The 27,756-nt window shown below is 40.8% G+C and overlaps 1 protein-coding gene across 2 annotated transcripts; it reads left to right on the top strand.

Moving 5' to 3' along the window:
* The first annotated feature begins 3,717 nt into the window (after positions 1-3,717).
* Positions 3,718-27,365, top strand: LOC115372061 (E3 ubiquitin/ISG15 ligase TRIM25-like). Of its 2 annotated transcripts, none has more exons than XM_030069844.1 (8): positions 3,718-4,471; positions 10,504-10,599; positions 11,557-11,637; positions 12,464-12,616; positions 13,541-13,700; positions 15,175-15,213; positions 16,465-16,542; positions 22,045-27,365. In XM_030069844.1, exons 1-8 carry the CDS (start codon positions 3,860-3,862, stop codon positions 22,596-22,598), a joined length of 1,773 nt encoding a protein of 590 aa, XP_029925704.1. In that variant the 5' UTR covers positions 3,718-3,859; the 3' UTR covers positions 22,599-27,365. The 2 variants fall into 2 exon arrangements, with proteins under 2 accessions (XP_029925704.1, XP_029925662.1); XM_030069802.1 differs by having other exon boundaries at positions 15,175-15,222.
* Positions 27,366-27,756: the final 391 nt, after the last annotated feature.

The following is a 27,756-nucleotide window of genomic DNA, read 5'->3' as shown; positions in this document are numbered from 1 at the left end:
ATCACTGGAGAAATTAAATTTACTTCAAAAAAAATGGTGTACTTTGGTTTAACATTACTGAACCCTACTGAAGATGTTGCTCTGGATTAAATTAATTGTAACTGACTGCAAAACATTTGGCGAAAATAACCCATAATCTGATTTTCTGAAAAACTGTCAAGCCGTTTTTCATAGTTTTTTTTCAGTGATGTGTCAAAATTCATGCAAAAACTGAAATTTGCAATACTCATAGGAAAAGTAGACTCCAGTCCTGATTTTTCCTATGCACACATGCAACACATCTCATATTTTCTGATCAATATGAACAGCAAAACACTGCACAGGGTGGCATCAAAATAAATAAATACATATATAAATGAATAAATAAAATATAAGCAGCAATTTGGATTAGAGCTAAGAAGTGCGTGCGAGATTCCCCTCCACAGCAGCCAGTTCAGCTGACTGGCTTTCCCATAATGCATTTAATGCTGCAAAGTGTGTGCAGAGCTTTATGCAGGGATCCCATGGGCTCCAAAATACTGAGATGAAACTTATCAGACACGGTTAGTCGTAAGAGTTTCGTATTCGCTCTGCAACACACTGATGAAATGCCACCACCGAGACGTCACACGGCTTGTAGAAGCTTGTTTTAACTGCATAATTAATAAAAGATTAAATTCAAGCAGTGAGACGATGGTGAAGTATTCACAGAGTGGCCCATTTGACAGGGGCTTTCCTTGGTTTCTTCATGTTAAATATGAACCCCACACATTACGCAGGATGAGCTCCAGACGTAATTACGTTGCTGATGCACCCGTGAAATCATAGTAAATGTCCCACAGTTTGAATCAACAGCGTTCAGTGAAATCTATAACACAGAAATGCTGTGAGGCAGTCCTTTTTTTCTCCTCCTGAGGATTTACAGCTTCGTGCTACTAGATGGCAGTGTTGCACTGTGTGCAGATATCAGCACCTCTGACACTCTCAACTGCTCGGAATGATTTTGAGAGCGCATTTTACACACTTTCTGTGCAGGGAAGGGGATTGATGTTTAAACTCAGATCTCCATTCAGTCATAATTTAATGATGATAGTATCTGACTCAAGATATCAGCCTCATGTCACTTGGATCCATGTGATTCCTGCAGTGATATACAACCTGCACCATGATCAGGACATATATCATGATTTTGATCAAGATTTAGATCAGCCTTAAAAACTGAAAATGAGATGAGGGAAAATTGATTTTAGGTGCGTTTGTCCATCTGTCACTGGATTTGACAATTAAGGTGGATTATGGGTGCAAGACAGTCAGCCTGTATTGCACATTCTGACGTTTATGGCATCAAAGTATATGAAAAAGTAATATATCAAGTACAGCAATAATCAAATATTCAAATTCAAAGAAACTTCATCATCATGCCTGTCTAAAAATAAACCCATACCTCCAAGGCGGTTTACAATAGGCCTGACTTGCCTGTAAACAATGGAGATAAATGGTTAGTCTTAATTGTGGTATGGTAGTTACAATTAGAATACAAATTAATTAGGCTAAATGAGGACTGATTAAAAAAAATACAACTTTATTTCAAATTTGTCATTACTTCAGGCCGTGCGTCCACCAGGAACACATTTAGTTTTTCATACCTCCATTAAAAGGAAAAAGACATTTGTGCATTATTAAAAAAAAAAAATACTTTGTACACATCATCAAATTTATCGCCGTGTCAGTGAGAGTGCCCGTGGTCACTGAGCCTGAACCTGGCAGAGATCCCACTCTGCTTTGAATTCCCTCAAAATGCAGAGATACGCTGACACTTTATATTCTCGCTTAGGAGGCTAAAAAATTGTTGTGATTTGGTTCTGTGTGCGATGTTTTATGTTTTTTTTTCCTTGGTTGCTGATTTGAACGATTCTGACATTTAATTTGTAAGCTGCGCTCTCCGAGGCTGGTTTGTGTGTTCTGATTGGTTGACTTGGGGGGGAAAGCTTTTCACGGTTCAGCAGTTTTTGACTGCGGAGCTGTCTCTGACCAAAATGAATTTAGAGGGCTCGTCCTCCGAGTGTGTCCAGATATTGAGAGATCTTTATTTCAATATCATTTATGAAGGTATGTCAGCATAATCCGCGTCCTGAATGTCTCTGATGTTTTGACTTTCAAGCATTTCTATAAAATCCATCTCTCTCTCTCTCTCTCTCTCTCTCTCTCTCTCTCTCTCTCTCTCTCTCTCTCCAATTTGTATGTAGCACATTGACAAGAGATTACATCAGTTTTCTACCTCACTAACCTGAACATTATGCACTTATGATTATGCTGATGTCCTCTTTAAAATGAGAAGAAAATCATCTGCCCTTTGAATTTTGGGCTTAGGTTTCTTGTCTTATTCAGTTTTGGGACACTGAATTAGATAAAAGTCGCGCATGCTGTCGTATCTGATGTTTACTTTTAATTTGACCTCACCTGCCAACCGTTTCCTGTGCAGGTGGGTGCAACAGGGACTGAGAAACTGACTGATTATCCAAACATCTTTTGCGCATGTACTTTAAATTTTACGGTACGGTCGGGAAGCTGACGTCAGGCTTTGTGTTTACCTCTCTCCCGTTATACTTTCATGATAGTAACCGGTCTCCGTGGGGACCAAAGGGTGTGTAAACCCTCATCACCGTCTTACAGGCTTTTGAATCCTAATTTAAGCACGGGAAATCAATCAGTCAATCGATATTTTTTTCATGTTTTTTTTTTTTTTTTTCATATATGGCTTTATAAACACTCCATGCAGTGTACATCGTTGATTTGACAAATGAAATATGCATTATGCCAGATCAAAACTGCATGCACCTTATTTGTGCCCGAATCCAAGTTTTAGCACAGAGTGTACCTTTTAAAGTCCAACACACCAGCGGAATGAAATTTAAAGAGGAACACCACCCATTTTCAGTAATACACACATGCAATCCCTGTGGTCTAAGACACTGCAAAAAAAAAAAAAAAAAAGAAAAAAGAAAAAATGTTCTTGATAATGCCATATCCCAACCCGAAAAATAAGAGTGCGGAGACCTGCAGATTGCTTCAATCATGCAACATTTTCATCATTTCAGAATTATTTTTTTTAGGATTTATTCTGCAAAAATACTCCCTCAAAGAAAAATTACTCCATCTATGCTGCAGCTGTTGGCTTTGTTGCTATTTAACCAGCACCAAGCAACAGAGTAAATCACTGCTGCTGCTGCATCCTAGTCGGTGCTTTCAATAAATCATTTGACTGGGCTGAAGGCTGGTCTCAAGTTACAGCAAATTCTAGCACTTTCTTTCTTTTTCACGATATAAAATCACTGTAATTCATTGCTGCAGCCATTAGATTGATCTCTTATTGTCTCTCAGCTGCTACAGTTTGATAGATCAGCTGTTACTTTGTATCAGCTTAGTATGTACAGGTGCAATTGTATGCAATTTACTGAATACACCTGGGGTTTGAACAATAGGTGTAGAAATGTTTATTGATTCTTATCAGAATGCCTCTCAGCCAATCAAAATGTGACTGCAGGGTTTATTGTGGAGTTATAAAGAATAACGCTCATTTATCAATAAAATTTGTGCCCCGTTCATTGTCTATGCATGCTGATGTTCATCATAACACCATCAAGCATCATGTGGCAGCCGTGCAGGAATGCCGTCTCCTGTAAGACAACGTTTAGGGCTGAAACGCGCTTTAAGCCCGTGGGATGGGTGACATACCGGAAGAGCTATTCCTGTCTTCTCCCGCTGCCTCCCAGTCGCAATAACAACACCGGGAGATAAGAGAGGCAGACGTGACGGAAGAATAACGGGAAGGAGGAAAAAGGAACAAGTCAGCCGTGAGAGGAGCTCCTGCACCGCGGCCATGGCCCAGGCGAACATCTCGGTCACGGAGAGCCAGTTCAAGTGTCCCATCTGTCTGGACATCCTGAACGACCCGGTGTCCATCCCGTGCGGACACACCTACTGCATGGCGTGCATCAACGACTACTGGGACCAGGCGGACTCGGGCCAGTTCAGCTGCCCTCAGTGCCGGGAGACCTTCAGCCCCCGGCCGGTGCTGCGGAGGAACACGGTGCTGGCCGAGGTCGTCGACAAGCTCAAGCTGAGCGAAATGGCCACCGCGTCCGCCGCGCCGCCCGAGCTCTACCTGGGGGGCGTAGGGGACGTGCCCTGCGACTTCTGCCCGGTGGAGAGCAAGCTCAAGGCGGTCAAGTCGTGCCTGGTGTGCCTGGCGTCCTTCTGCGAGCTGCACGTCCTGCCGCACCGGGAGGTCGGCACGCTGCGGCGGCACAAGCTGGTGGCCGCGGTGGAGAGCCTGGCGGAGCGGCTGTGCGCGCAGCACCGCCTGGGGCTGGAGCCGGCCGGGAGCGGCTCCGAGGGGGAGGCCCCGCTGGAGTGGAGCGGAGACTGTCTGCTGTGCGAGTCCGACCAGGAGGAGCTGCATAATATAGACGCGCAGAGAGCCAGGAGGCAGGTATGTGCATTTATAGGCCACACAGGTAGGAGGCAAAACAAACTTTGTTTTCCGTTGCTGGGACATCCAGCCGCCAAACTGGCATCAGATCAGAGTCCCAAAACTTAAGGATCCCTGCATCCTGGGTCAATGCACATTAGTCCGGGGGCTTCCAAAGTTTTTTATTTAAAGAGTCTGCAAATCATCATGCTTCATATACAGGACTCCCACACCACGTCCAGTTTGCTTTAGACCAGTGGATCCCAAACCTCGTCATGCCTGGGAGTCCCAGACCCCCTGTGAGTAGGCTATGCTTCAGACCAGCAAACCTTTTCCATGTTTAGGACCCACAAACTCCAGATTCACACCCAATGGATCAGGGATTCCCAACGATTATCTTATATACACATTAGAAGAGGGACTCTCAAACTTAACCATTTCAAGGCCCACACATCAGCTGACTTTCAAGGAGTTCCCACCTGCCTTCCTGTCAACAGTATCCAGATCAACACCACATGGACTTGGAAAGTTTTCATGTGTCAAACACCAGACTGACTGACCAGGAGTTCCCATTTTTTCCCTCGAGGACTCTAGACTCCAGATCAGTTTGATCTGATTAGCAGCACTGCACAATAAATCACAATCGGCACCAGAATCAGAAATACTTTATTGATCCCCGGGGGGTAATTGGGTGATTGGAAATGGAAATCACATCAAAATCGCATTATAGATAAGTGCAATATCCAAATTGCAGAAGCTGCAATTTTTTTTGATAAAGGTTAAATATGACAGCATTCCATCATAAATGCATTATTGTGGCCTACAAATCATATTTTCCAGATATTAAAAAAAAATGATAGTTTGGTGGAGACCCCAGCTAAAATAATCCTCAAAACCATCTTCATTTTACTATTTTCTTTTCTCGAAATTTATGATGCAAAAATGATCACTCCCACTAAAATTGCATATGCCTAAGATTGTTATTGCTATTATTATTTTGCATTGTCTGCTTTCTGTAACAGTCACAGTAGAGAGAGACAGGAAAGGCAGGGGAGACAGGGAGCGAAATGACATGCAGCAAAAGGCCTGAGGTCAGATGTGAACCCAGGACGCTGCCATCAGCACTCAGCCTTAACAAGTGGTACGCGCTCTACCAGGTGAACTACTGGGGCGCCCAAAAATGTAAAATATTATCACAATCTCAATATCGTGATATGATTTTTTTTTTTTTTTTTTTACAATATTGTGCAGCCCTATTGAATACTGAATACTGAATACTGGCCTTATTCAATAAAAAACTAAAGGAATGGTGCAGACAAGTCCATCATACAGGAAATGAGCTACTTGAGAGTCTGTGTGACTTTTGTTTAGTCTCTGTTGACTTGTAATTAGACAGTGTGAATATAAACAAACCAAAAAAAAAAAAAAAAAAAAAATGCAATGAAGTAAACTTTCCACTGTGGTTTGAGTTGAAGAAAACAAACTGGAGGTGTAATTGCACCCTAAGAGGCCGGAGCCAGAAAACCTCAGAGACCTGGCTGACTCATAGCGAATAAGCAAGTCTGAAATGTATTGAGCTGCCAGGCCATTTTCCACTTTATCGACTTGTAGCCTAACACTGGAAACCGGTTTGGCCCGGTTCCAAAGGCCGTCTTGCCTTCCCCGTGAAATAAACTGATGATGTGATGAGAAATCACCATTTCAAAAAAAAAAAAAAAGAGAGTAAAATTATACCAAGGAGTACATATCAGCCTCTCTTCTATCAAATCAAAATCAATTCAAATTTTATTTATGAGGCTCCCTTCATGGCACACTGTACGCCAGAGTGCTTTACAAACGTGGTTAAAAACAGCTTAGAGTCGTGATAAAAGCAACAAGACACAAGAGGAGCAGAATATTATATTACAAGTGTGGGAATAATATGCATCAGGAGAAGAGAAAGACTCCTTATGTTTAAAAAAAAAAAGTGAAATATGTGGTGAAACAACAAGGGTGAGTGGACATAAAAACAACAAAGACAATTTTGCCATTACCTTTCGAGAATCAGCTCATTTTTATTTTATTATTATTATCATTATTATTATTATTATTATTATTTGGTGTAACATTGAGTCGTTTCCCTGTGAGTTTGAAATTGTCCGTCGACTGTACTTCACAAATACACTTCAGGCCCTGCAAGGGAAATGTTTTCATGGAAAGGAGTTGCAATAAAAGCACAAGTGTATTTAAAGACGAATGAGCTGAGGACTGTGGGTGAGTGAAAGAGGGGTAAAAATTCCTTCACCTCTCTTATCCTTTTCCATTCGCTCCTCGGCTATCTTTGGAGCTTCGCTGCATGCCATCCGCCTCTGGGACTCCCATCCTCCCTGTCTTGCTCTGTTATCAGCTGTCCAGTAAATCAAGAAATAAAATAAATAAATAAATAAAAAATACATAAGAAATAAAAAAAATATACTGCACTCTATGCCAGGTGCTGAATTACACCTGAGTGCTGAGTTACACCCAAAGGCATCATTCATATCCCTTCAATTTGAAGGTTTTTTTCCTTTTATTTGTCTCTGCTGCCTTCCTAGTTATAGTTAAAATACTAATAATAAGAGTTCCAAAATATAGAAATAGTTTTTTTTTTTTTTTTTTTAACTATGTCATTAAAAATAAAAGTGGTTCTTGTGAAAGTTTTTAAATGTCAGTTAATAGTTTTTGCTGTGGGGAAGAAACTGGCACTTGTTGTTTCCCAGTGATTTGACTTTCTCTTGGAAAATCCTAACCATATTCAGCCATTTTTGCTATTAAAGGGACAGTTCACCAGAAATTCAAAAAACCTCCCATTTTCTATCCAACCAGATATTTTTGTGTGGTTTGGGAAAGTTTGAGGTTTTTCTGTGATCTTCACTTTCTCCTGCCACCCCTGTATGATGGGGTTGGATGGGTACAAACCATAACAAAAAAAAAAAACAGCTCATATACGTGACATAGTCCATAGCCCTCAGTGATGAAGGGTTTTGTTTGGAACTATTTCTCGCTGAAGAACATCAGCAGACTGACTGACCAGGAGTTCCCATTTTTTCCCTCGAGGACTCTAGACTCCAGATCAGTTTGATCTGATTAGCAGCACTGCACAATAAATCACAATCGGCACCAGAATCAGAAATACTTTATTGATCCCCGGGGGGTAATTGGGTGATTGGAAATGGAAATCACATCAAAATCGCATTATAGATAAGTGCAATATCCAAATTGCAGAAGCTGCAATTTTTTTTGATAAAGGTTAAATATGACAGCATTCCATCATAAATGCATTATTGTGGCCTACAAATCATATTTTCCAGATATTAAAAAAAAATGATAGTTTGGTGGAGACCCCAGCTAAAATAATCCTCAAAACCATCTTCATTTTACTATTTTCTTTTCTCGAAATTTATGATGCAAAAATGATCACTCCCACTAAAATTGCATATGCCTAAGATTGTTATTGCTATTATTATTTTGCATTGTCTGCTTTCTGTAACAGTCACAGTAGAGAGAGACAGGAAAGGCAGGGGAGACAGGGAGCGAAATGACATGCAGCAAAAGGCCTGAGGTCAGATGTGAACCCAGGACGCTGCCATCAGCACTCAGCCTTAACAAGTGGTACGCGCTCTACCAGGTGAACTACTGGGGCGCCCAAAAATGTAAAATATTATCACAATCTCAATATCGTGATATGATTTTTTTTTTTTTTTTTTTACAATATTGTGCAGCCCTATTGAATACTGAATACTGAATACTGGCCTTATTCAATAAAAAACTAAAGGAATGGTGCAGACAAGTCCATCATACAGGAAATGAGCTACTTGAGAGTCTGTGTGACTTTTGTTTAGTCTCTGTTGACTTGTAATTAGACAGTGTGAATATAAACAAACCAAAAAAAAAAAAAAAAAAAAAAATGCAATGAAGTAAACTTTCCACTGTGGTTTGAGTTGAAGAAAACAAACTGGAGGTGTAATTGCACCCTAAGAGGCCGGAGCCAGAAAACCTCAGAGACCTGGCTGACTCATAGCGAATAAGCAAGTCTGAAATGTATTGAGCTGCCAGGCCATTTTCCACTTTATCGACTTGTAGCCTAACACTGGAAACCGGTTTGGCCCGGTTCCAAAGGCCGTCTTGCCTTCCCCGTGAAATAAACTGATGATGTGATGAGAAATCACCTTTTCAAAAAAAAAAAAAAAAAAGAGAGTAAAATTATACCAAGGAGTACATATCAGCCTCTCTTCTATCAAATCAAAATCAATTCAAATTTTATTTATGAGGCTCCCTTCATGGCACACTGTACGCCAGAGTGCTTTACAAACGTGGTTAAAAACAGCTTAGAGTCGTGATAAAAGCAACAAGACACAAGAGGAGCAGAATATTATATTACAAGTGTGGGAGTAATATGCATCAGGAGAAGAGAAAGACTCCTTATGTTTAAAAAAAAAAAAAAGTGAAATATGTGGTGAAACAACAAGGGTGAGTGGACATAAAAACAACAAAGACAATTTTGCCATTACCTTTCTAGAATCAGCTCATTTTTATTTTATTATTATTATTATTATTATTATTATTTGGTGTAACATTGAGTCGTTTCCCTGTGAGTTTGAAATTGTCCGTCGACTGTACTTCACAAATACACTTCAGGCCCTGCAAGGGAAATGTTTTCATGGAAAGGAGTTGCAATAAAAGCACAAGTGTATTTAAAGACGAATGATCTGAGGGTGAGTGAAAGAGGGGTAAAAATTCCTTCACCTCTCTTATCCTTTTCCATTCGCTCCTCGGCTATCTTTGGAGCTTCGCTGCATGCCATCCGCCTCTGGGACTCCCATCCTCCCTGTCTCGCTCTGTTATCAGCTGTCCAGTAAATCAAGAAATAATAATAAAAAAAAAAAAAATACATAAGAAATAAAAAAAAATATACTGCACTCTATGCCAGGTGCTGAATAACACCTGAGTGCTGAGTTACACCCAAAGGCATCATTCATATCCCTTCAGTTTGAAGCTTTTTTCATTTTTTTTTGTCTCTGCTGCCCTCATAGTTATAGTTAAAATACTAATAATAAGAGTTCCAAAAAATAGAAATAGTTTTTTTTTTTTTTTTTTTAACTATGTCATTAAAAATAAAAGTGGTTCTTGTGAAAGTTTTTAAATGTCAGTTAATAGTTTTTGCTGTGGGGAAGAAACTGGCACTTGTTGTTTCCCAGTGATTTGTCTTTCTCTTGGAAAATCCTAACCATATTCAGCCATTTTTGCTATTAAAGGGACAGTTCACCAGAAATTTTGAAAAAGCTCCACCAGAAATTCAAAAAACCTCACATTTTCTATCCAACCAGTTATTTTTTGTGTGGTTTGGCAAAGTTTGAGGTTTTTCTGTGATCTTCACTTTCTCCTGCCACCCCTGTACGATGGGGTTAGATGGGTACAACCATTAAAAAAAAAAAAAGAAGTGAAAAACTCATCAGGAACAGCTCATATACGTGGCATAGTCCGTAGCCCTCAGTGATGAAGGGTTTTGTTTGGAACTATTTCTCGCTGAAGAACATCAGCAGACTGTCTCTATCTGCTTCTTTTGGTGCAGATAGATGTGTGTCATTGTTGTTATTTTTTTTGTTGTTGTTTTTTTTAAAGAGCAGCTGCTGTTGAGTTTTTCTCTTGTGGATTTTTGACGGTTTGAGCTCCACAAACATGCGCCCATCCAGCCCCACTGTGTTGGGGTGGGACGAAAAAGTCAAAACCTTGCTAATTCACATGGAAACCGTCTCCATAGATACATTGCGCTAGGTGTAACTGTTTTTTTTTTTTTTTTAATTTAATATTTTGAGTTGACTGTCCCTTTAAGACCCAGTTTTGCCTGTGTGTCTGTTGTCGGCCCTCCTTTGATGGGGACGGCAAGACGGGGTCATCTATCAAGAATTACCAAGGGCTTATGTCACTCTCCCTGTCTGTCTGTTTGCCTGTCTGTCTGTCTGTTTGCCTGTGTGTGTGTGTGTGTGTGTGTGTGTGTGTCTGTCTGTCTGTCTGTCTGTCTGTCTGTCTTCCAGGTCCAGCTCCAGGAGTCTCAGAGGCTGCTTCAGGGGAGAATCCGGACCGGAGAGAGAGAGCTGGAGGAGTTTCAGCAAAGCCTGGAGTCCCTCAAGGTGAGGTGTGCATGCTGGCGTGCACACACACACACACACACACACACACACACATGAATCCTTGCATGGAAAGTTGTTTAGACCAATAATATATATACACACACTAATTTATGCACTCATGTATGTATACACACAGAAGCAGGTTCAAAGCAAAGACCGTTCCTCTGGTGACAAATGCACGCACACACATACACACACACACACACACACACACATACACACACACTCGGCATGCCCCAGAGGAGCTGCTGTATCAGTTTCCATTGCTAAGCTAGCTTTAGTTCCAATTACGGTAGGTTTCCTTTAGTCTTCCTGGAATGACTCGTCTGCCGTCTCCGCTCATCCGCTCGCCTCCATCCATCCAGCCTGTGACTGCTCAGCTCCGGGTTCCACCACTACACCAGTTTGCTGATATAGCAGACCAACATCGGCACTTTTTTAAAATATTGAATATTGGCCAGGGAGTGTTGTCCACTGTTCATCCCTGAGCACAGATAAATAAAACCTGTAAAACCTGCAAATCAATTTTATTTGACTTAACTACTGACTTTTTGTCATTTTAATCCTCATTTCAGGACAGCAATGCATCCCAGAGTTTACCATATCACTGAACAGGTGATGCATTATGGGGCTACTGTTTTGTCCCCATGATGGTTTTTCCACCCTACCACCGAAAAATTCTTGGTTATCGCTGAATCCTTATCATTTTTTTGTCATTAAATCTGTCAAATTTGGCCAAATCCTTCTCCAGTTGGTTGCACATCCACTCATCTGCTCTTTTCTCATGGCTGATGACAAAAGTTGTTTTTCACGTCACGATGCTCCGGTGCTGCATGTTGTGCGACTCACTGGTGAGCAGAATGCCGGGGACGTGAAGTATTTACAGTTTTCCACTCCACTTCTCTAACCCGTTCTGGTGTGTGTGTGTGTGTGTGTGTGTGTGTGTGTGTGTTTCAGGTGTCGGCGTCAGCTGTGCTGGAGGACAGCGAGGCGGTGTTCGCTGACATGGCCGTGCGCCTGGAGAAGACCAAGGCGGAGGTGAGCAGCAGCAGCCAAGTAACAGCAGTGGAGTGTGAATTTCAAACGGCGTTGAAACTCTTGAAATTCTTTTATGTGCATTAGCAACCCTTTGAAAGAAAAGTTAATCCCAAAATGAATGTTCTTTCATGATGTGCTCACACTGATATGAGCGGCCCCTGCGGCTCCATCCTGGCCTTATTCCACACAGTTGAAGTGAATGTTGCATTTCAAAGCACACAATCTTAACCTTTGACATTTATGCAGCATAATTCGGATGTTTTGGAGTCAAATAATTGCGCTGAGAGTCCAGACGGCCTCGATTTGCCCCATTATGCCGTGTTATTCTGTGAAGATTAAATTGCCATTTCTTTCCAGAGCTTGCACCTGCTTGCATGCAGCCACCGTGATGTCTTCCTTTGATAGTTTAAGGAAAACCCCAAAGTTTGGGGCAAAACACTATTTTTCTGACTTGCACAGACTGAGACAGGATGTTTGATACCATTTTCACCTCTGTACGCCCAGTGGTTCAGTTTCTATTTCATGTTAGCTTAGCATAAAGACTTGAAGTCTATGGGAGTCATTAGCCTAGGTCCATCAAAGTGAAAAAAATAAACCTGGAGGGAACCATGAAGTGAAATTCTTCCCCATAGGAACTGAACCACTGGACGTTACAGAGGTGAAAATGGTATCCAACATCTTGTTTCAGTCTGGTTACGTTGAAAAGGGGTGGATTTTGCCCAAAATGTTGGAGTTTTCCTTTGATATAAAACCCAGGTAACAGTTCATATAAACTTTAACTCAAGCACTTTGTGTAAGAGCCTGCAGCACTTTGTGCGTGCCGTAGGTCCGTGCCAGGCTGGAGGCAAAGGAGCGGGCCGTGGTGGGACGGGCTGAGAAAGACGTGGAGATGTTGGAGAAAGACCTGGAGGAGCTGAGGAGGAGAGACCAGGAGATCAGCGAGCTCCTACAAACTGAGGATAATACCCACTTCCTGCAGGTGAGGGGGAGGAGGGAGGCGGGAGGCGGCATGTGGGAGGAAGGAGGAAGGAGACAGCGGAGAAATGAGGAATGGTTTGGATGAAATATGTGCAAAGTAGGACAAAAAACAGAAAAAACTCTCGATTTGATGCAATATTCATTAGCTAAAGTGTGATTCTCAAATGAAAGAGTGCAAAAAAAGAGAAGTGAAAAAGGTCCCAGAAGTGAAAATTTGCTTGAAACAAGTGAAAATTGTCTAAAAACAAGTTATTTCTTAGGTGATCATGTCTTATTTTAACTGTAATGAGATTTTTTGACTAGAAATAAGACAAATATTCTTGAGAAGATTTTGAGTTTTTGCATTGTGGCCAAATGAGAACAACTGCAAGCCCCAGGACTGATTGCAAGAACAGCGGATCACATCACATCCAGCATAATAGTCCCAGTTGAAACAAACAGGAAAATGGACTGCTTTCTGTCTTTACTGATTGAAAAACATGAGGGACACAGTCCATCTCAGACCTTCAAGACGCTCTTCTCTGTTGTCTCTCTAAGTATCGACGCAGCGTGTGTGAATTCTCTGGTTTTCACCCACTAAAGCAAATGTGTCACTGAGGACACGAGAGTTTGCACAAACTGACCTTAAAAACATACTGGGGAAGCTCCCGAGAGATTAATGAGCTCCTACGGACGAAGGACAATGTCAGCCTCCTGCAGGTAACGAGGAAGGAGGGGACATGGAAGGGACGAGAGGAGAGAATGAGTCAGCAGCGACCAATGGGGAAAAACGCCGTGTTTGCCGAAGTGCTATTTTAGATTTCAGTCGCAGAGTGGAAGAATGAGCAAGGGATTGAGGGCAGAAGCTGCTATGTTGAGTTATATTTTCCACCCCTCCCTTCAACCTCCTTCTCTTCTTCCTCCTTTTCTCTCCTGGAACGGCCAGGCGGCGCCGCTGATGTGCGTCCCTCTCACCGCCGGCCGGCGCTCCCGAGCCCTCAGCCTGCCGACGGAGGCGTTCAGCGCCGCCAGGAGGGCCCTGTGCCACCTCCGCGGCCGCATGGAGGAGGTCTGCCGGGAGGAGGTGGACAAGATCAGCCGTGCAGGTACAGCAGGAGATGTGCAGAGAGACAGGGCAGATGAGCAGGTAGACGGGCCGGGCAGAAAGACCCTGTTCAGAGGTGGTTCCGTCTCGGGTGATCTGATCACAAGGCGACACCCGATACAGATCGCTGGTAACACCTGGCGTTATCATGCGTCTCAAATGCATCGCCAGCGACTTGTGGTTGGATTTGTCATCGACCTCAGACCCACCAGAATGACTTTCTTTTTCTTACTTTGATTATATATATATATATATAAATATATATGTATATGCTGTTTTTGAGTGGAATATGAACGTATGTCTAGGGAAAATTACATGGAGGGAAGCAAATCTGGGTGGCACAACCCCTCCAGTGGTTTCACCTGCACCTGCACCACCAAGAAAAAAACATTACAACAACTGCACCGGCACCGGCACCGTACGAGTCCAAAAAGCAGATAAAGAGTTGCCACTCCGCTCTATTTTCACTGGCTGACAGCAGCACACTGGCTTAGCTTGTCTATTCAGAGAAGAGTTATCACTTTAGCTTTTTTTTTTTTTTGACTTATCTATGTTATCACAGGCAAACTAATGCTCATTCATTGGTAGTTGAATTGTTAGGTCTGTTTGATAAGTAATTTACATTTTTAAAACAAATAATAATTTAACATACTGTTAAATGATTGGAGTCCAGCTTACTGGTAAACATCTACTACTGCAAGATAATTTATTATGTTCTACAACTCATAAACATACACTAACACTATATACCGAGTGTTTGAGCAAAATATCTCCTCTGGGCTACAAAAGGTGGTCCTAGCCATTTTTACCAGTCTTACAGCCATTTTAATTATCAATACCTATATTAATTTGTTGTCAAATGACACAATATAATACAAGTATTAATGTGTTGCATAACTAGACAGGCATGTAATTCAGTAACAGCGCAAAATTCTTTTTAATAAAACTAACCGAATCAAAATCGGATCAGATTGTGATAATCGATTCTGAATCTTGTGAATCGGAATTGAATCGATTCTTGAAATTTGAATCGATACCCAGCACTACACCCATCCTGTTCCTTATCTCCAGCCCAGTTGTGCTGTTCTGTTTTTTTTTTTTTTTTTTTTTTTCCAAACACTCAAACCACCATCTCCGAAGGTGGTTTGAGTGTTGGGGTCATAACGCGTCTCTAAGCTGCAGTGCACCTCGTTCACACCTGTCCGCTTGTGATCGGATCGCCCGAGATGGATGTTAAAGCCAATGGGAGTGAGGTCACCATCACAAATTACAAGCAGATACAAGACAATGAGTAATCCGTTCACAAACATCATGTTTATGTGCTAATGTGTGGTTTGCATAGCAGGCAAATATTCCAAAGGTTCAGGCTAAAAGGCATTTCAGGATACAAAATGGTAGATGCATACACACACACACACACACACACACACAGTCACACACACCCTCTCACACGAATGTTTTTGTGTGTTTTCTAGTCAATGAGAACTACGTGTCTGGCGGAGAATGTGTTAAAGGTGAGAAAGGTGAGAAACATGAAGCACAAACCGAAACATAGACAGGCATGTAGACCCACACACACACACACACACACACACACACACACACATACACACACCCTCTGTGACAATGTCAGGTCTGAGGTGAGCTGTTTGACCAGGCTGCAGGTTTTGACAGGGTATTTAACACTGTGCAGGACGGTCACATGTTAATTATTCAGGCAGAAGAGGACAGAGCGATGTCTGATACACAACACACTCTGGCCCGACTCCAGCTCAGTCCCACTCCACTCTGCTCTAATCAGTTCGATCCAGCGCAATGCAAAGCGGCCTAAATCAGCACAAATCACTTCAGTTTGGCTGAATTCATTCCTGTAGAAATGAATTTGTGACTTCCACTGTCATGTAGAGTGTCTCGATACTGTGAGATCAAGATATATCACAATAGGATTCATTTTTATTTAAACTGTTGCACATTGCAGTGCTGGCCAGCCTGGAAGCGGCTCCCCTCACTCTGTCATCCTCCTCCCCTTCTCCCCTACTTTTTTCTCACCTGCTACGAGGGTTTAAGCAAGCAGGTGTCATTTTGTTTTCTCCAAACTGTGGGCCTGTAAAACCTCTCTAGACTCTGATTGTGATTTAGGGCTCTAAATAAACATGAACTTGAACTCATATATGCTTATATGCTTCCAGCTCAGAAACAGCGCAGGTTTGGTTTTGATACCTCGTTAACTACAAAATGACGCTAGGCTCCTCGGTTTTACAGACTTTGCCAATCAGTTGTGTGACTTACAGAAAGACAACCAAAGATTTGTCATTTTACAAGGCAGTATAAGATCAATCAGGTTTATCAGTGATGAAATGATCAGTAATCTAGCATTACTGTTAGATTAGAGCGCTCTTTAGAAACAGTGTGAGATGTTCTCCTGCAAGTGCTGAGGCCCTGCAACATGAAATCAAAGCCCTAAAAGATTTTCCTTCTTCCTTCCTACCCCCCTTAAAGCCCCATGGTGCTTTGCTTTGTTATGAATGTTCCCTTCCCCATTCGTCCACTTTGCTCGCCTTTTTATTCTGCCATATCTATTTTTATCTTTTTTTTTCTCACTCCCTTACGCTCCTTTTCTCCCTCTCCTCCCTTTCTTCACTTGTCACTCCCATTCAGTTCAATATGGCCTGTTGCCATGTGTGTTATGAATCATCAGACTTGGTGTAAATGCAGCCGGTCTCTTTCTCTCTTTCTCTCCCTCTCTCTCTCTCTCTCCTCTGTAGCGGTACCGGCATCGTTCCCTCTCTCCTCCTTGTCCCTGCAGCCGGCCGACCAGAGGATGAGAGCAGCTTTCCTCAGGTGTAAGTACAGCAGCTCACGTCGTGAACGGAACTGGGCCAAAAAGTTTGCAGAAAGTCTGGCCAGGTCACATCAACAACAATAATAATAATGATAATTTACTAAACAGGCATGTCGTACCATGTGCTTCATTTCATAGTCACAAAAAGTTGCATTGCGTTTGTGGAGTCAAACGCTCAGCTCAGTCCCAGAGGGCAAAATGTGATTGAAACAATGTTGAAATGTGGTCAGGCAGAAATATTGAATCCACGTTGAAACCCGACATTGAAATTATACAGAAAGTGTCCCCTAGGTCTGACGTTGAATCAATGTTGGATTTTCAACCACAGCTGACACTGGATCAATGTTGCTTCAACCATCATTAAAATTTTAGTTGATCATACATTGAAACAGTGTTACTGAATCAATATGGATTCAACCATCATCTGATAGGTTATCTACACGTACATTATAGCTGATCAAAATGTAAATGGACTGCATTTCTACAGCACTTTTCTACTCTACTGACCACTCAAAGCGCTTTACAACGTTTGCCTCACATTCACACACCATGCAAGGTGCCTCGCTGTCCATCAGGAGCAGTGAGGGGTTCAGTGTCTTGCTCAAGGACACTTCGACACACTCTGGAGGAGCCGGGGATCGAACCGGGAACCCTCCGGTTTACAATATAGACTCAACACTGATTCAGTGTTGGCCATTCAATTATTATTCAACCATAATACAATGTTGATTCAACAATATCTTGCCAACCTTTCATCTTTTCAGTGGTTGATCCACCACTGATCTTTAACCAAAAGCCAACCAAAAATCAACATTTTTTACCATAAATCGATGTTGATTTAACAACTTTTGCCATCTGGGTTCTCAAATAGCCATTTTCCCCCTCATTCCCCCTTTATGATTGCAGTAATAGTACATCACCACCTTGTTTCCCCTCCATGTTTCCAAGCGAGAAGCAAAAAAATCAACCAAAAATCAACATTTTTGACCATAAATAAATGTTGATTTAACAACTTTTGCTATCTGGGGTGCCCCCTGTTTCTCTTTCCTTTCTCTTTTCTTGCTCTCAGCAACTCTGTCGATATCCCTTCATATTTTTCCTTTCCTTACTTCCAGTTGATCAGGTAAAGACGAGCTTATGGAGCAACTTGAGAGCAACATCTGTCTTTCTTAATTCCTTCTTTTTCGGCTTTTTCTCTCTGATTCCCTCAGAGTTTGTCCTCTTTTCTCTCTTTAGTGCCCCTATACAGTATGAAACCCTCTCCTGTGTCATTCACAGCCTTATTGGCTCTCCTCACTTGACTCTCTGTCCACCCACCTCTTTCTTTGACCCCCCCCTCCCCTTCCATCTTTCCACCCCTCTCTCCTCCTTTTCCATTCCTTTCTCCTCTCGGTGCGTCCAGTCGACCAGTTAATGAGAGTCCCTGTTGGGCAACCAGAGAGCTCATCAATGATGGATGGCAATCATACTGTATTTATGACACCCAGGTCCATTGTTAAGACAAGGCGACAGCGCACCCGCAGCTTGTTAGGTGTCAATAATTCATGAGGTCAGAGGAGAATTAAGGCCAGGTGTGTCATATATCGCCTTAATGTCAGAACGTCAGCCTGGGCTGCTGGCTGGACGTCCGCCGCTCGCTCTGTCCAGACTTTGGCTTTGATGAAGGAGTGAAGGTGGGTGCATGCAGGGTTCCTCCACAACTCGAAAAAAAAAAAAAAAAAAGCAAAAAGTCTGGTCTTTTTCTTTATCAGGGTGGGAGACCTGAGCGAGACATTCAACACCTCACTGCATCATGTACTGAATCACTTATATGTTCAAATATTCTGTGATGTACACTAAAACCTGGATTACACATTCACCTTTTAATGCCCAGGACTGTTGAGGTTATCCCTTCAACGATAAGCTGAGAAGAGGGAATAATTCAACCAAAAACTATATAGCATGCTTTGTTACTATATAGGATTCAAGGATTCAAGGAACTTTATTGTCATACCAGCTCACATTTACATGTTAGTGGTACGAAATTAGGACTCAGGTCCCAGTATAAGCCTTAATAAATAAATAAAGCAAGGTAAAAAAAAAAGAAATGTTAATATAAAATATAAAAATATATAAGTATAAACAGCATATATCAATTATAAACAATATGTATAAATATAAACAGTATGTATAAACTATAAACAGTATATGTAAATAAATATAAACAGCCTATATGTAAATGTAAATGTAAACAGTGTATATATGATATAATAATAATAACTTTATTTGTATAGCACTTTTCAAAACACACAGTTACAAAGTGCTTCACAATAAAATAAAATAAAATAACAACAACATAAAAATAATAAAATAATAAAATTAAATACAATAAAATTAAAAAAAAAAAAAAAATAGAAGTGAGGATAAAACAAAATGAAATTTTACCGGTTTATAAACAGTGTGTATGAATAGATATAAGAAGCATATATAAATAAATGTACCAAATGACAGAACCCGACTCCTGGTTATATCATTAGCTATTGCTATATCATTAATAACAATGTGATAATAATAATACTTTATTTGTATAACACCTTATATACAGGGGGTGTAGCTCAAAATGCTTTCCAATAAAGTGAAAAAAACAAGAGTATAAAACAGGCAATTTAAAATACTGCGTGATAAAACCAAGGAATTGACTGAAAAACAAAGAGTAGAGGCGGTAAAATAAGGGATGGAGATAAAAACAAATTAAGATATAGAAACAGTAAAATATGTAGACATAAAAAATCCAAAAAAAGGAGAGCATAAAGACAGTAATATATGTAAAAGATCAGAATAAAAGAATGAAACAAAGGAAGCAATGAATAAATACGTTTTTAATTGTGGTTTAAAAATGTTCACAGAGCTTATTGCATCTCATATAGCCTTGAATAGGGAACTCCATAATTTTGATGTGTAGTTAAAAAGTCTGAGCTGCTGATTTTCTTATTTATGTGATAGTTTGTATTAAAAAAAAAAAAACTGCAGCAGAGGATCTAAGAGGAAGGATAATAATACGACAAAGAATTAGTAATGTAGGACAATCCTAACCCATTCAGAGCCTTGTAAACAAATAAAAGAACTTTAAAATCAATCCTAAAATGATATATGACTAATTATCAATCATAAACCTGTGGGCAGCACGTACATCCAGATTTTTTGGTCCTGTGCAGGCGTGTAGGATAACAAGATGTGTAATTTATCAGAGTTACACATCCCGCTGAGAGTCAACATGTAAACGAAATTACTAAGCAACAACACACAATACCTGTGGTCCATTATAAATACACATAAACAAAACTATAATATGTAGAGCTGGGGTGTTCAATTAAAATTTTAGGAGATCCCGTTATTCAAAGATCCTCCTCAGCAACTTTTCTTGTGATTTGTTGGCTTATATGAATGTAGTGTTGATGGTCTATAGGTGTGTGTGTGTGTATAACTATAAAATGTAACAAGGTGCACATCAAAAATAAGTATTTCCCCAGCCATTCTCACATTAGACTCATTGTAAAAGTAAGAAAACAAAATAAATAACCAGGCCCACTCACAAATAAAAGCATCAAAATGACTTTCCCTTAAAAAATAAGAGTGAAAATGAATTACTGCTCACTTCTGTCCTCATCTGAACTCAGTTTATGAATAATCTACCAGTAATATTAAATGCTTGATGCAAAACTGAGGTGGCAGTTAGACTTAGCAAAAACACAGTAGTTTTACCGGTTTAAAAACAAAGTGATTATTTTGAAGACTTTTTCTTCTATGTTTGCTTCTCTCGCTCAGCTGAATACAACAAAGCGCTTCCTGCTGTGCAGTCGCTGGCCGAGACAGTTGAGCGATTTAAATAATGCACAGGGTTGGACAAGACCCGCAGATACAGTAGTCACAACAAACCACAACGCCAAGGAAAAGTTTGCCAACTGTCTCTTTGTCGCCCGCGAGGAACCATCACCGGGTCCCGACCTGGACCGGAGCCCGCTGATCGGTGGCGCCTGGTGGTGTCCATGTAGTGCGATGACCTGCCTGATGCACAAGTGATGCATGAAGAATAATATAGTCTCTGAATAAAATGAAAAGGATATAGTCCAGTAATTTTAGGCCAAAATTGGGGTCAGCCTAGGACAAACTGCAAGAGAAGCAAACTCAACTGATTTTATATCCTCAGTTTGTCCTGAGTGAGGGAAAAAAAAAGTCCCAAGAAATCCCATTGGTGGAAAGTTTTGAAAATCACCTATTTATGACCACATATTAACAAAAAACACTGTTTAACAAAATTCACTGTTTAAATGTCTCTTCTGGCATTTATTCCTTATATTCCTTATGAGCGCATATCAAATCAGATAATGTGTGATATGCATGTGTAAACACAATAATTCAAAGAACTTGTAATTGACTTTTTTTCTTGTCTTTGTGTGTGTAATCAACTTGTGAATTTTTATAGTGATATCTGAAAGTAAAAATTTGAACCCCTTTCCCCTGTGTGTTAAAAACAGTGTTTTTTGGTAATATGTGGTCATAAATAGGTGATTTTCAAAACTTTCCACCAATGGGATTTCTTGGGACTTTTTTCCCCCTCACTCAGGACAAACTGAGGATACAGAATCAGTTGAGTTTGCTTCTCTTGCAATTTGTCCTAGGTTTTTTCATAAAATGACTGGACTAATAGTTACGGGATGCAAACATACATACAGCATAAAATAACAAACCCCCCTTGTAACTTAATGTTATAGTATAGTATAAATAGTATAGTATAGTAAATAGTATAAATTCTTTATACTATTTTGTCACCTCGAGTTCTCAGGAATGTGCAGTGAAAAAGTCTTCAACTGACTTTAAAATTTTCTGGAGGTGTGTCTTCAGTTCAGTTGGATGTGCAGGCCAGTCACGCATTTTTGGTTGTGCATGAGAGCATTTTCCAGGAATGATTTATTTAGCAGTGTTTTTTGTGAAAATATTGGTTTGGGATGTCCTGAACTCGTGAATGGAGAGTCAGGCCTTGTGTCACGCTGCATGAAGAGCAGCTACCAGCTACACTTGTCTATGGATATTCTCATTTATCATTTATCTTTGGGCAAACTGAATCGTAGGCAACTGGACTTGTATTTGTCTTAGGAAGACGTTTCGCCTCTTATCCATCAGACTAGTGCGGACTAGAAAGACCGATGCGCATGAACTGATGAAGCCCCTTGGATAAGAGGCAAAACGTCTTCCTAAGACAAATACAAGTCCAGTTGCCTACGATTCAATTTGCCCAAAGAGAACCAGCTACACTGTTTGTAACCTTGATTTTCTGTAAGGCTTACCATTGAAACTTTATTTGTTAGACATTCATGACAACTCCTGGTGAGAAAATGATTTATTATTTGGATGATGGGGAGCTAGAAAAGCTAGAAAAGGCATTCTCATGAATATATTACTCACTGTAGGTTTAATTGTCTCTTCTCTTTCCCACCGATTGACTTCCATTTCTCTCTCCCTCCAGTTTCCTGTCGTCTTTCCCTGGATCCGGACACGGCCCACCCCACCCTGGTCCTGCTAGAAGGTCCCCAGGGCGCCCACTGCGGCGAGGAGCCCCAGTCCTACCCCCCTCACCCCCAGCGCTTCGACTCGGTGGCTCAGGTCCTGTGCAGAGAGGGCCAGTTTGGCGGGGCCAGCTACTGGGAGGTGGAGTGGCGGGGCGGCGGCTGGGTGGACATCGGCGTCACCTACCGCGGCATCGGACGCAAGGGCGGCGGCAAGCCCTGCCTGCTGGGGCGCAACGAGAACTCGTGGAGGCTGAGATGCACCAACGCCGGCTACGCCGCCTGGCACGACAACCGCAAGACCACGGTGGCCGCGCCGCCCTGCCCGAGGATCGGCGTGTTCCTGGAGCGCCAAAAGGGGGCACTGTCCTTTTACGGCGTGTCAGACACGGTGGTGCTGCTGCACACTTTCCGCTGCCCGTTCTCCCAGCCGCTGTACCCGGCTTTCCGTCTAGACCTGGACTCCACCCTGCTCATCTGTCCACACGAGGGGGGCAACGGAAACGTACCCTAACACCCCACCCTGTCCCGTCCAGGACCCTTTTATTTTCCACTGCAACAAAAGGGCTGTCCCCTCCTCTCATGTACATGAAAATGAAAATGGTCACTCAAGAGGTTACTGGTGCAGCGGCAACACGGTCAGGAAGAAGCACCGCAGTCAGGAATCAAACGCTCCTCCTTATGCATACATGTGACAAAGGGAAAGAAGAGCACCTCTCTCTTTCTTTCTCTCTCTTTCTCTCTCTCTCTTTCTGTCTCTTTCACTCAACCAAACCAGGCATCCCTTTATCCAAAAAAAAAAAAAAAAAGCACTTTTTTGGATATCTCTCATGCTGAGCTGTACAGCACACTCTGTAGCTATATTTTTAAAAATTCAGCATAAAAATCTTAGACAAACCAGTGCTCTAATGGATGTTAGCAACTTGCACAAACCATTTTCTGTGTGTAAGGCTCCTATGCACATCTGGAATGTCTTGATTCATTCATTTATTTATTTATTTTTCACTTTTTGAAAAAAAAAAAAATTGGGAATGACAAAAGAAAGTATGGGCAAATGTGTGATTTATTTTTCTCTTCCCAGCGTGGACGTGCAGCACAGAGACTCTAAAGAGTATCCCTCCCTTGACTTTTTGTCCATTTTTTTTCTTGTGCTACAAATCTTCCCCTAAATGTATCTACTTTTTATTGAGAACATTTCTTACATGTAGTAATTCAATACACCAGAAGCTGGACGCAGCGCCGTTCATAAGTGGCACAGGTGTTTTCCACCACTTTTGTTCCTAATTCTGAGGCAGAACACAATCTACACCTTACTAAAAGCTTTTTTAAGATTTACCGAAGGCACTTAAAGTATAAATCCCTCGAATTTCTACACCACTTTAATAGAGAGATTTTGCATGGACCAAAAATCCCAAATGAATGTATTCTGAGTTCATTTTGTAGCATACGAAAATGTGCCAAAAGGTAAGGGGGTGAATACTTTTTAAAGCCATTACGTGGTGTAACTGTATCGCCGGTTATTTAGTGGAATTTATTTATTGTGAACAACAGGCTTCACCCGTAAAGCGGCATGACAGAGTGAACAGTCATGTTGCTTTTACCTCATATAGGACACTGACCAAAACATCACATGTATTCAAGAAATGAAGGTGTGGAAGGACATGAAAATGAAAATGAAAATGAACATGTGCAGGAAGCCTGAGTGTGTTCACCGTGCAGATGACATGGCCGCTTGTCTTTAATTGTAAACTGCCAATCACGTCATTCCTTACTAACTATAATGTAGCTCTGCTCTCATCGCTGTGACTCTTTACTGATCCACAGTGATCTCACGTAACCACTGCCGAAACCATCAGACGAATAATCGATTAACCAGTCAAACACCTGAAAACCAGTTATTTCAATGATGGATTAATAATTTTAACCATAAACAAAAAAAATCCCAAATCAAAAAAATCCCAAACATTTGCTGATTCCAGCTTCACTAAGATCACCAAGATGCTAAGATTTTTTTTTTTTACTTTTCTCCATTCATGTCTTTATAAAAGTCAGGATTGTTGCCTGCTGGGCAACAATCACTTTGGGCTCTGATCACTTCCTATTTCTGACACTTTATAGACTAAATGATTAATTGGTTGATCAAATGATTAATATATTAATTATCCATAAAAATAACCCTTAAACACAACCCTAAATCTAGCTGTCCATGTGCTGGAAGTGGGTATGATCATCTGTCAACAGAAATATTTTGTTGAGTTAGTCACATTTTGGTAGTAAATCCTGTTTTCGTTACACACCTGCTCTTAACACTGATCACTTAACACTGAGACTTACATTTACTCAACTACTACGTTTACATGCACGCAGGAAATCAGGTTACGTGTTTACATGTGTCACTTTACACTCATTTCTCGAAACCCCTGGTGCACATTCGCTCCCCCAGTAATCCAGTTTATGTTTTCATCAGAGGTAATGTTGACATAAAACTGTTCAACGGTCCTCAATGAATTTTTTTTTAGCCTCTTTATGGTTGGACAGTGTGTGTTTACTCCTTCTCTGCTCTCCCCTCGTGCACGAGCGCACACAGAAAAAGCCGTTCAGAAATCCGAGTAAGGTTTTACACGGCCCAGTGATCGGGTTTCTCCGGCAAAAAGCTGACTCTCTCAGCCTGATTTCTTTTCAATTTCTGTCTCTGATTATGGAACCCGCCTTTCCTGCTGGCATTACACTTGAGATATCAGATAACTTCCCGTACCTGGAGAATAAGCCGATTACTGAGGTGCATGTAAACACAGCAAACAACACACTGAGTAATTTCCATCCTGACCATCAACTCTGACATATTTCTGCTTGTAGGATAAATCCACCCGTAACTCTAATTTTATTTCTGGGTCCATTTTGTTTGGTGGTGTAATTGTCTTACTCCAGACAGTAAATGGCTAAACATAGACAGCATGAATCTCCAAAATCTTTTCCGCTAAAACACCATCATTGAATGTCAGTTTTGACTAAATCGAGACGTCTCCCCAAATACCAATGAAATCGATTGTTTGTCTTTCTTCCCCTTGTTTCTTTGTCGTCCACCAGCACATGCTAACGCCGCTCCGCCCTGCCGCCGTGGTGCCAAAACGACAACAATTCGGTGGCCAAATAAATCCTGAAATTCTCAGGTTGATGGTTTAACATTCACTCAGTGTCATGCCAGTGCTGGCGAATTCTAATTGTAGCAGATTTTAGGAGAAATTTTCAGTGCAGTTTCAAATGGGAGGGCACGGCGCTTGTTCGCTGATGTTAAGGATGACTAAAAACCCCAAAAATTAATGTAGCACTTTTAAACTCACGACTTCAATCTAATGTTTGATGTCAAATGAACACCTAATCATAAAAAAATCCTTTGCAAAAATATCACATGTGAAATATGCCTTTTCACATGTGAAAATTTAAATTTCACATGTGAAGTTACAATTGTAGACATGTGTAAATGTTAGTTCACGTGTTTCATGTTACTGCAAATATTCACATGTGCACAAACATTTACACATGTGAAAAGAAAATAATGTCACATGTGAACTTGAACTTTTCACATTTGATTTTCTTTCACATGTGAAACGAAAAAAACAATGTCACATGTGACCCAGACAATTTCACACGTGATTTGCTATTTTCACATGATTTGAAATTTTCCACATGTGAAAACTAAATATACAATTCCACAAAGTCATGTGGAATTGCCATTTTCACATGTGATCGGCTTCTGAACTAGAATTTGCACATGTGACAGCAACATAAAATCATGTTGTGGTTTTGGAACGTGTGTTTCTCATGTTGCTTTTTCACATGTGAAATAATAACACTGGGTTTCAGACCACATGTGGAAAGACCAACATGAAAATATATGTGGAAAAAGTCAAAATAACACATGGTTGTAGACGACATGTATCCCAAACCCACATGTGGTTTATTTCATGTTATGTTTTCATAAGGGATGGATTGAAATGCTCTTATATTTTGAGTTATGACAAGGTAAAACAGTTGTCATGACCTCCTGAGGCATTTTTAAGTTATATTATTTCGAGAATTGGGTGGTAATCATCACTCTATACCACTTCATAACTGTTTGAGACCACATTCGCTGCCTTTGAATCGACGTCGCTCACAGTTTTCACGGCTCAGGATCTGATTTTGTGCCACATTGCAGCACATTTAAAAACATCACACCTGTCTTATGTGAAGTGGAAAAAAAAACAAAAACAAAAAACAGAATCGGGACACTTTCGGCTGCAGTGTGAATGTGACCTTGACATCTTTACTGGTTACTACTTTACTGATTTGTCTCTCTGCCCTGTGATCTGGTTTCCATTTGGCAGCGGTTTGATCATAACGCTGAAGAGGACAAGGATCCGCTTGCAGTGTAATTGTAATGGGATTTCCAACCCTCTGCTAAGACGCAGGATCACCGTTTCACACCGAGATAATCATCAAGAAATTATCAAGCGTAAGACGAACCGCACCCTGAGACTGAGAATGTGGCCATACAGTAGCAAGTGCTTTTCCCAGGTTATGATGTTTCATTCTGTTTTTTCTATGCTGCATTGCTTATTTTTGTTTGTTTGTTTGTTTGTTTTTAAATGGTGCTACTCCAGAAAAGATTGTGATTTCTTGACCAAGCACTGTATAAGGCCTCTCAGCATAACCTAGTGAAAACATCAAAGGATCAGCACTCTTCAATCCAAAGACAAAATAGGATATCATATAGGTACAAAAAAAAAAAAATATATACATATATATATACAGTATATATAGCAATTAACTTTATTTGGAAAATGCCTTTCAAGAGCATATCAAAAGTATTTCCATGAAAAAAAAAAAAGCTTTAATTCTAACTTGAAATGTCTCAGTAACACAGTTCCATGAACATAAGTGTGTATGTGTATTTATGAAGTGATTTTCAACAAGATGCCGCCCGACGTCGTCTGGCAGGTCGCGCCGCAGGATGACGAGATCCGTCTTTTTGCCATGAAGTGCATTTATTATTCCATAACACAAAGAACTGTAATATTGAACAGCGCTGTCCATGCTGGCTTTTCTTACACCAAATTTCCCATTTCCCCTCCTTGTAGCATTTTCTTCTCTCCACTCTCTGTGCTTCCTTTATTCCTGTGTAAGGTGACTGTGAAATGTGCTCTGTTAATGTGTGTGTGTGTGTGTGTGTCCTGAGTGTTGCTTTTCTCCTAGTTGAGTTCACTTTACCTCCCAATAAAAACAACCATGGACGTTTGAATCGTCAGTCTCCGAATTTTTCTTGGGCTTCATATTGTAAACACAGTATATTAACAAACAGACATTACAAAAAAAAAAAAAAAAAAAGTTGGAGAACACTGCCGTCCAACAAAAACCTCATTTTCTCCAGGTTGATGACTGTACATTCTTCAGTTTATGTATATTCAGTTTCATAAAGGTTTCATAACAGCAGGGGTTGTAGAGCTTAATGAACCCTGAAAAGTAAACACTCAAATTAATTTAAAACATGGCAATCACCAAAACTGGAGATGCAAGGCTTTGACTGGACAGTGATTATAATTAAAGTACACCACTGACATGTTTTGTGCCTCAGCTTTTGGCATATTTTTTGTACTCGTGATGGTAAATCCACAGTAAATCCACAAAAAATA

Source organism: Myripristis murdjan, chromosome 1 (genome assembly GCF_902150065.1).
Source record: "Myripristis murdjan chromosome 1, fMyrMur1.1, whole genome shotgun sequence".
Taxonomy (NCBI): domain Eukaryota; kingdom Metazoa; phylum Chordata; class Actinopteri; order Holocentriformes; family Holocentridae; genus Myripristis; species Myripristis murdjan.
The sequence above is the reverse complement of the archived record's forward strand: the minus strand, read 5'-3'. Positions and strand labels throughout refer to the sequence as shown.

What these genes read in the sequence shown, in the direction of transcription:
- LOC115372061 (XM_030069802.1), top strand. Translation starts at nt 3,860, where the DNA reads ATGGCCCAGGCGAACATCTCGGTCACGGAGAGCCAGTTCAAGTGTCCC. An exon ending in CGCAGAGAGCCAGGAGGCAG is followed by an intron (nt 4,472 to 10,503) that starts GTATGTGCATTT and finishes TCTGTCTTCCAG; the next exon opens with GTCCAGCTCCAGGAGTCTCA. An exon ending in AAAGCCTGGAGTCCCTCAAG is followed by an intron (nt 10,600 to 11,556) that starts GTGAGGTGTGCA and finishes TGTGTGTTTCAG; the next exon opens with GTGTCGGCGTCAGCTGTGCT.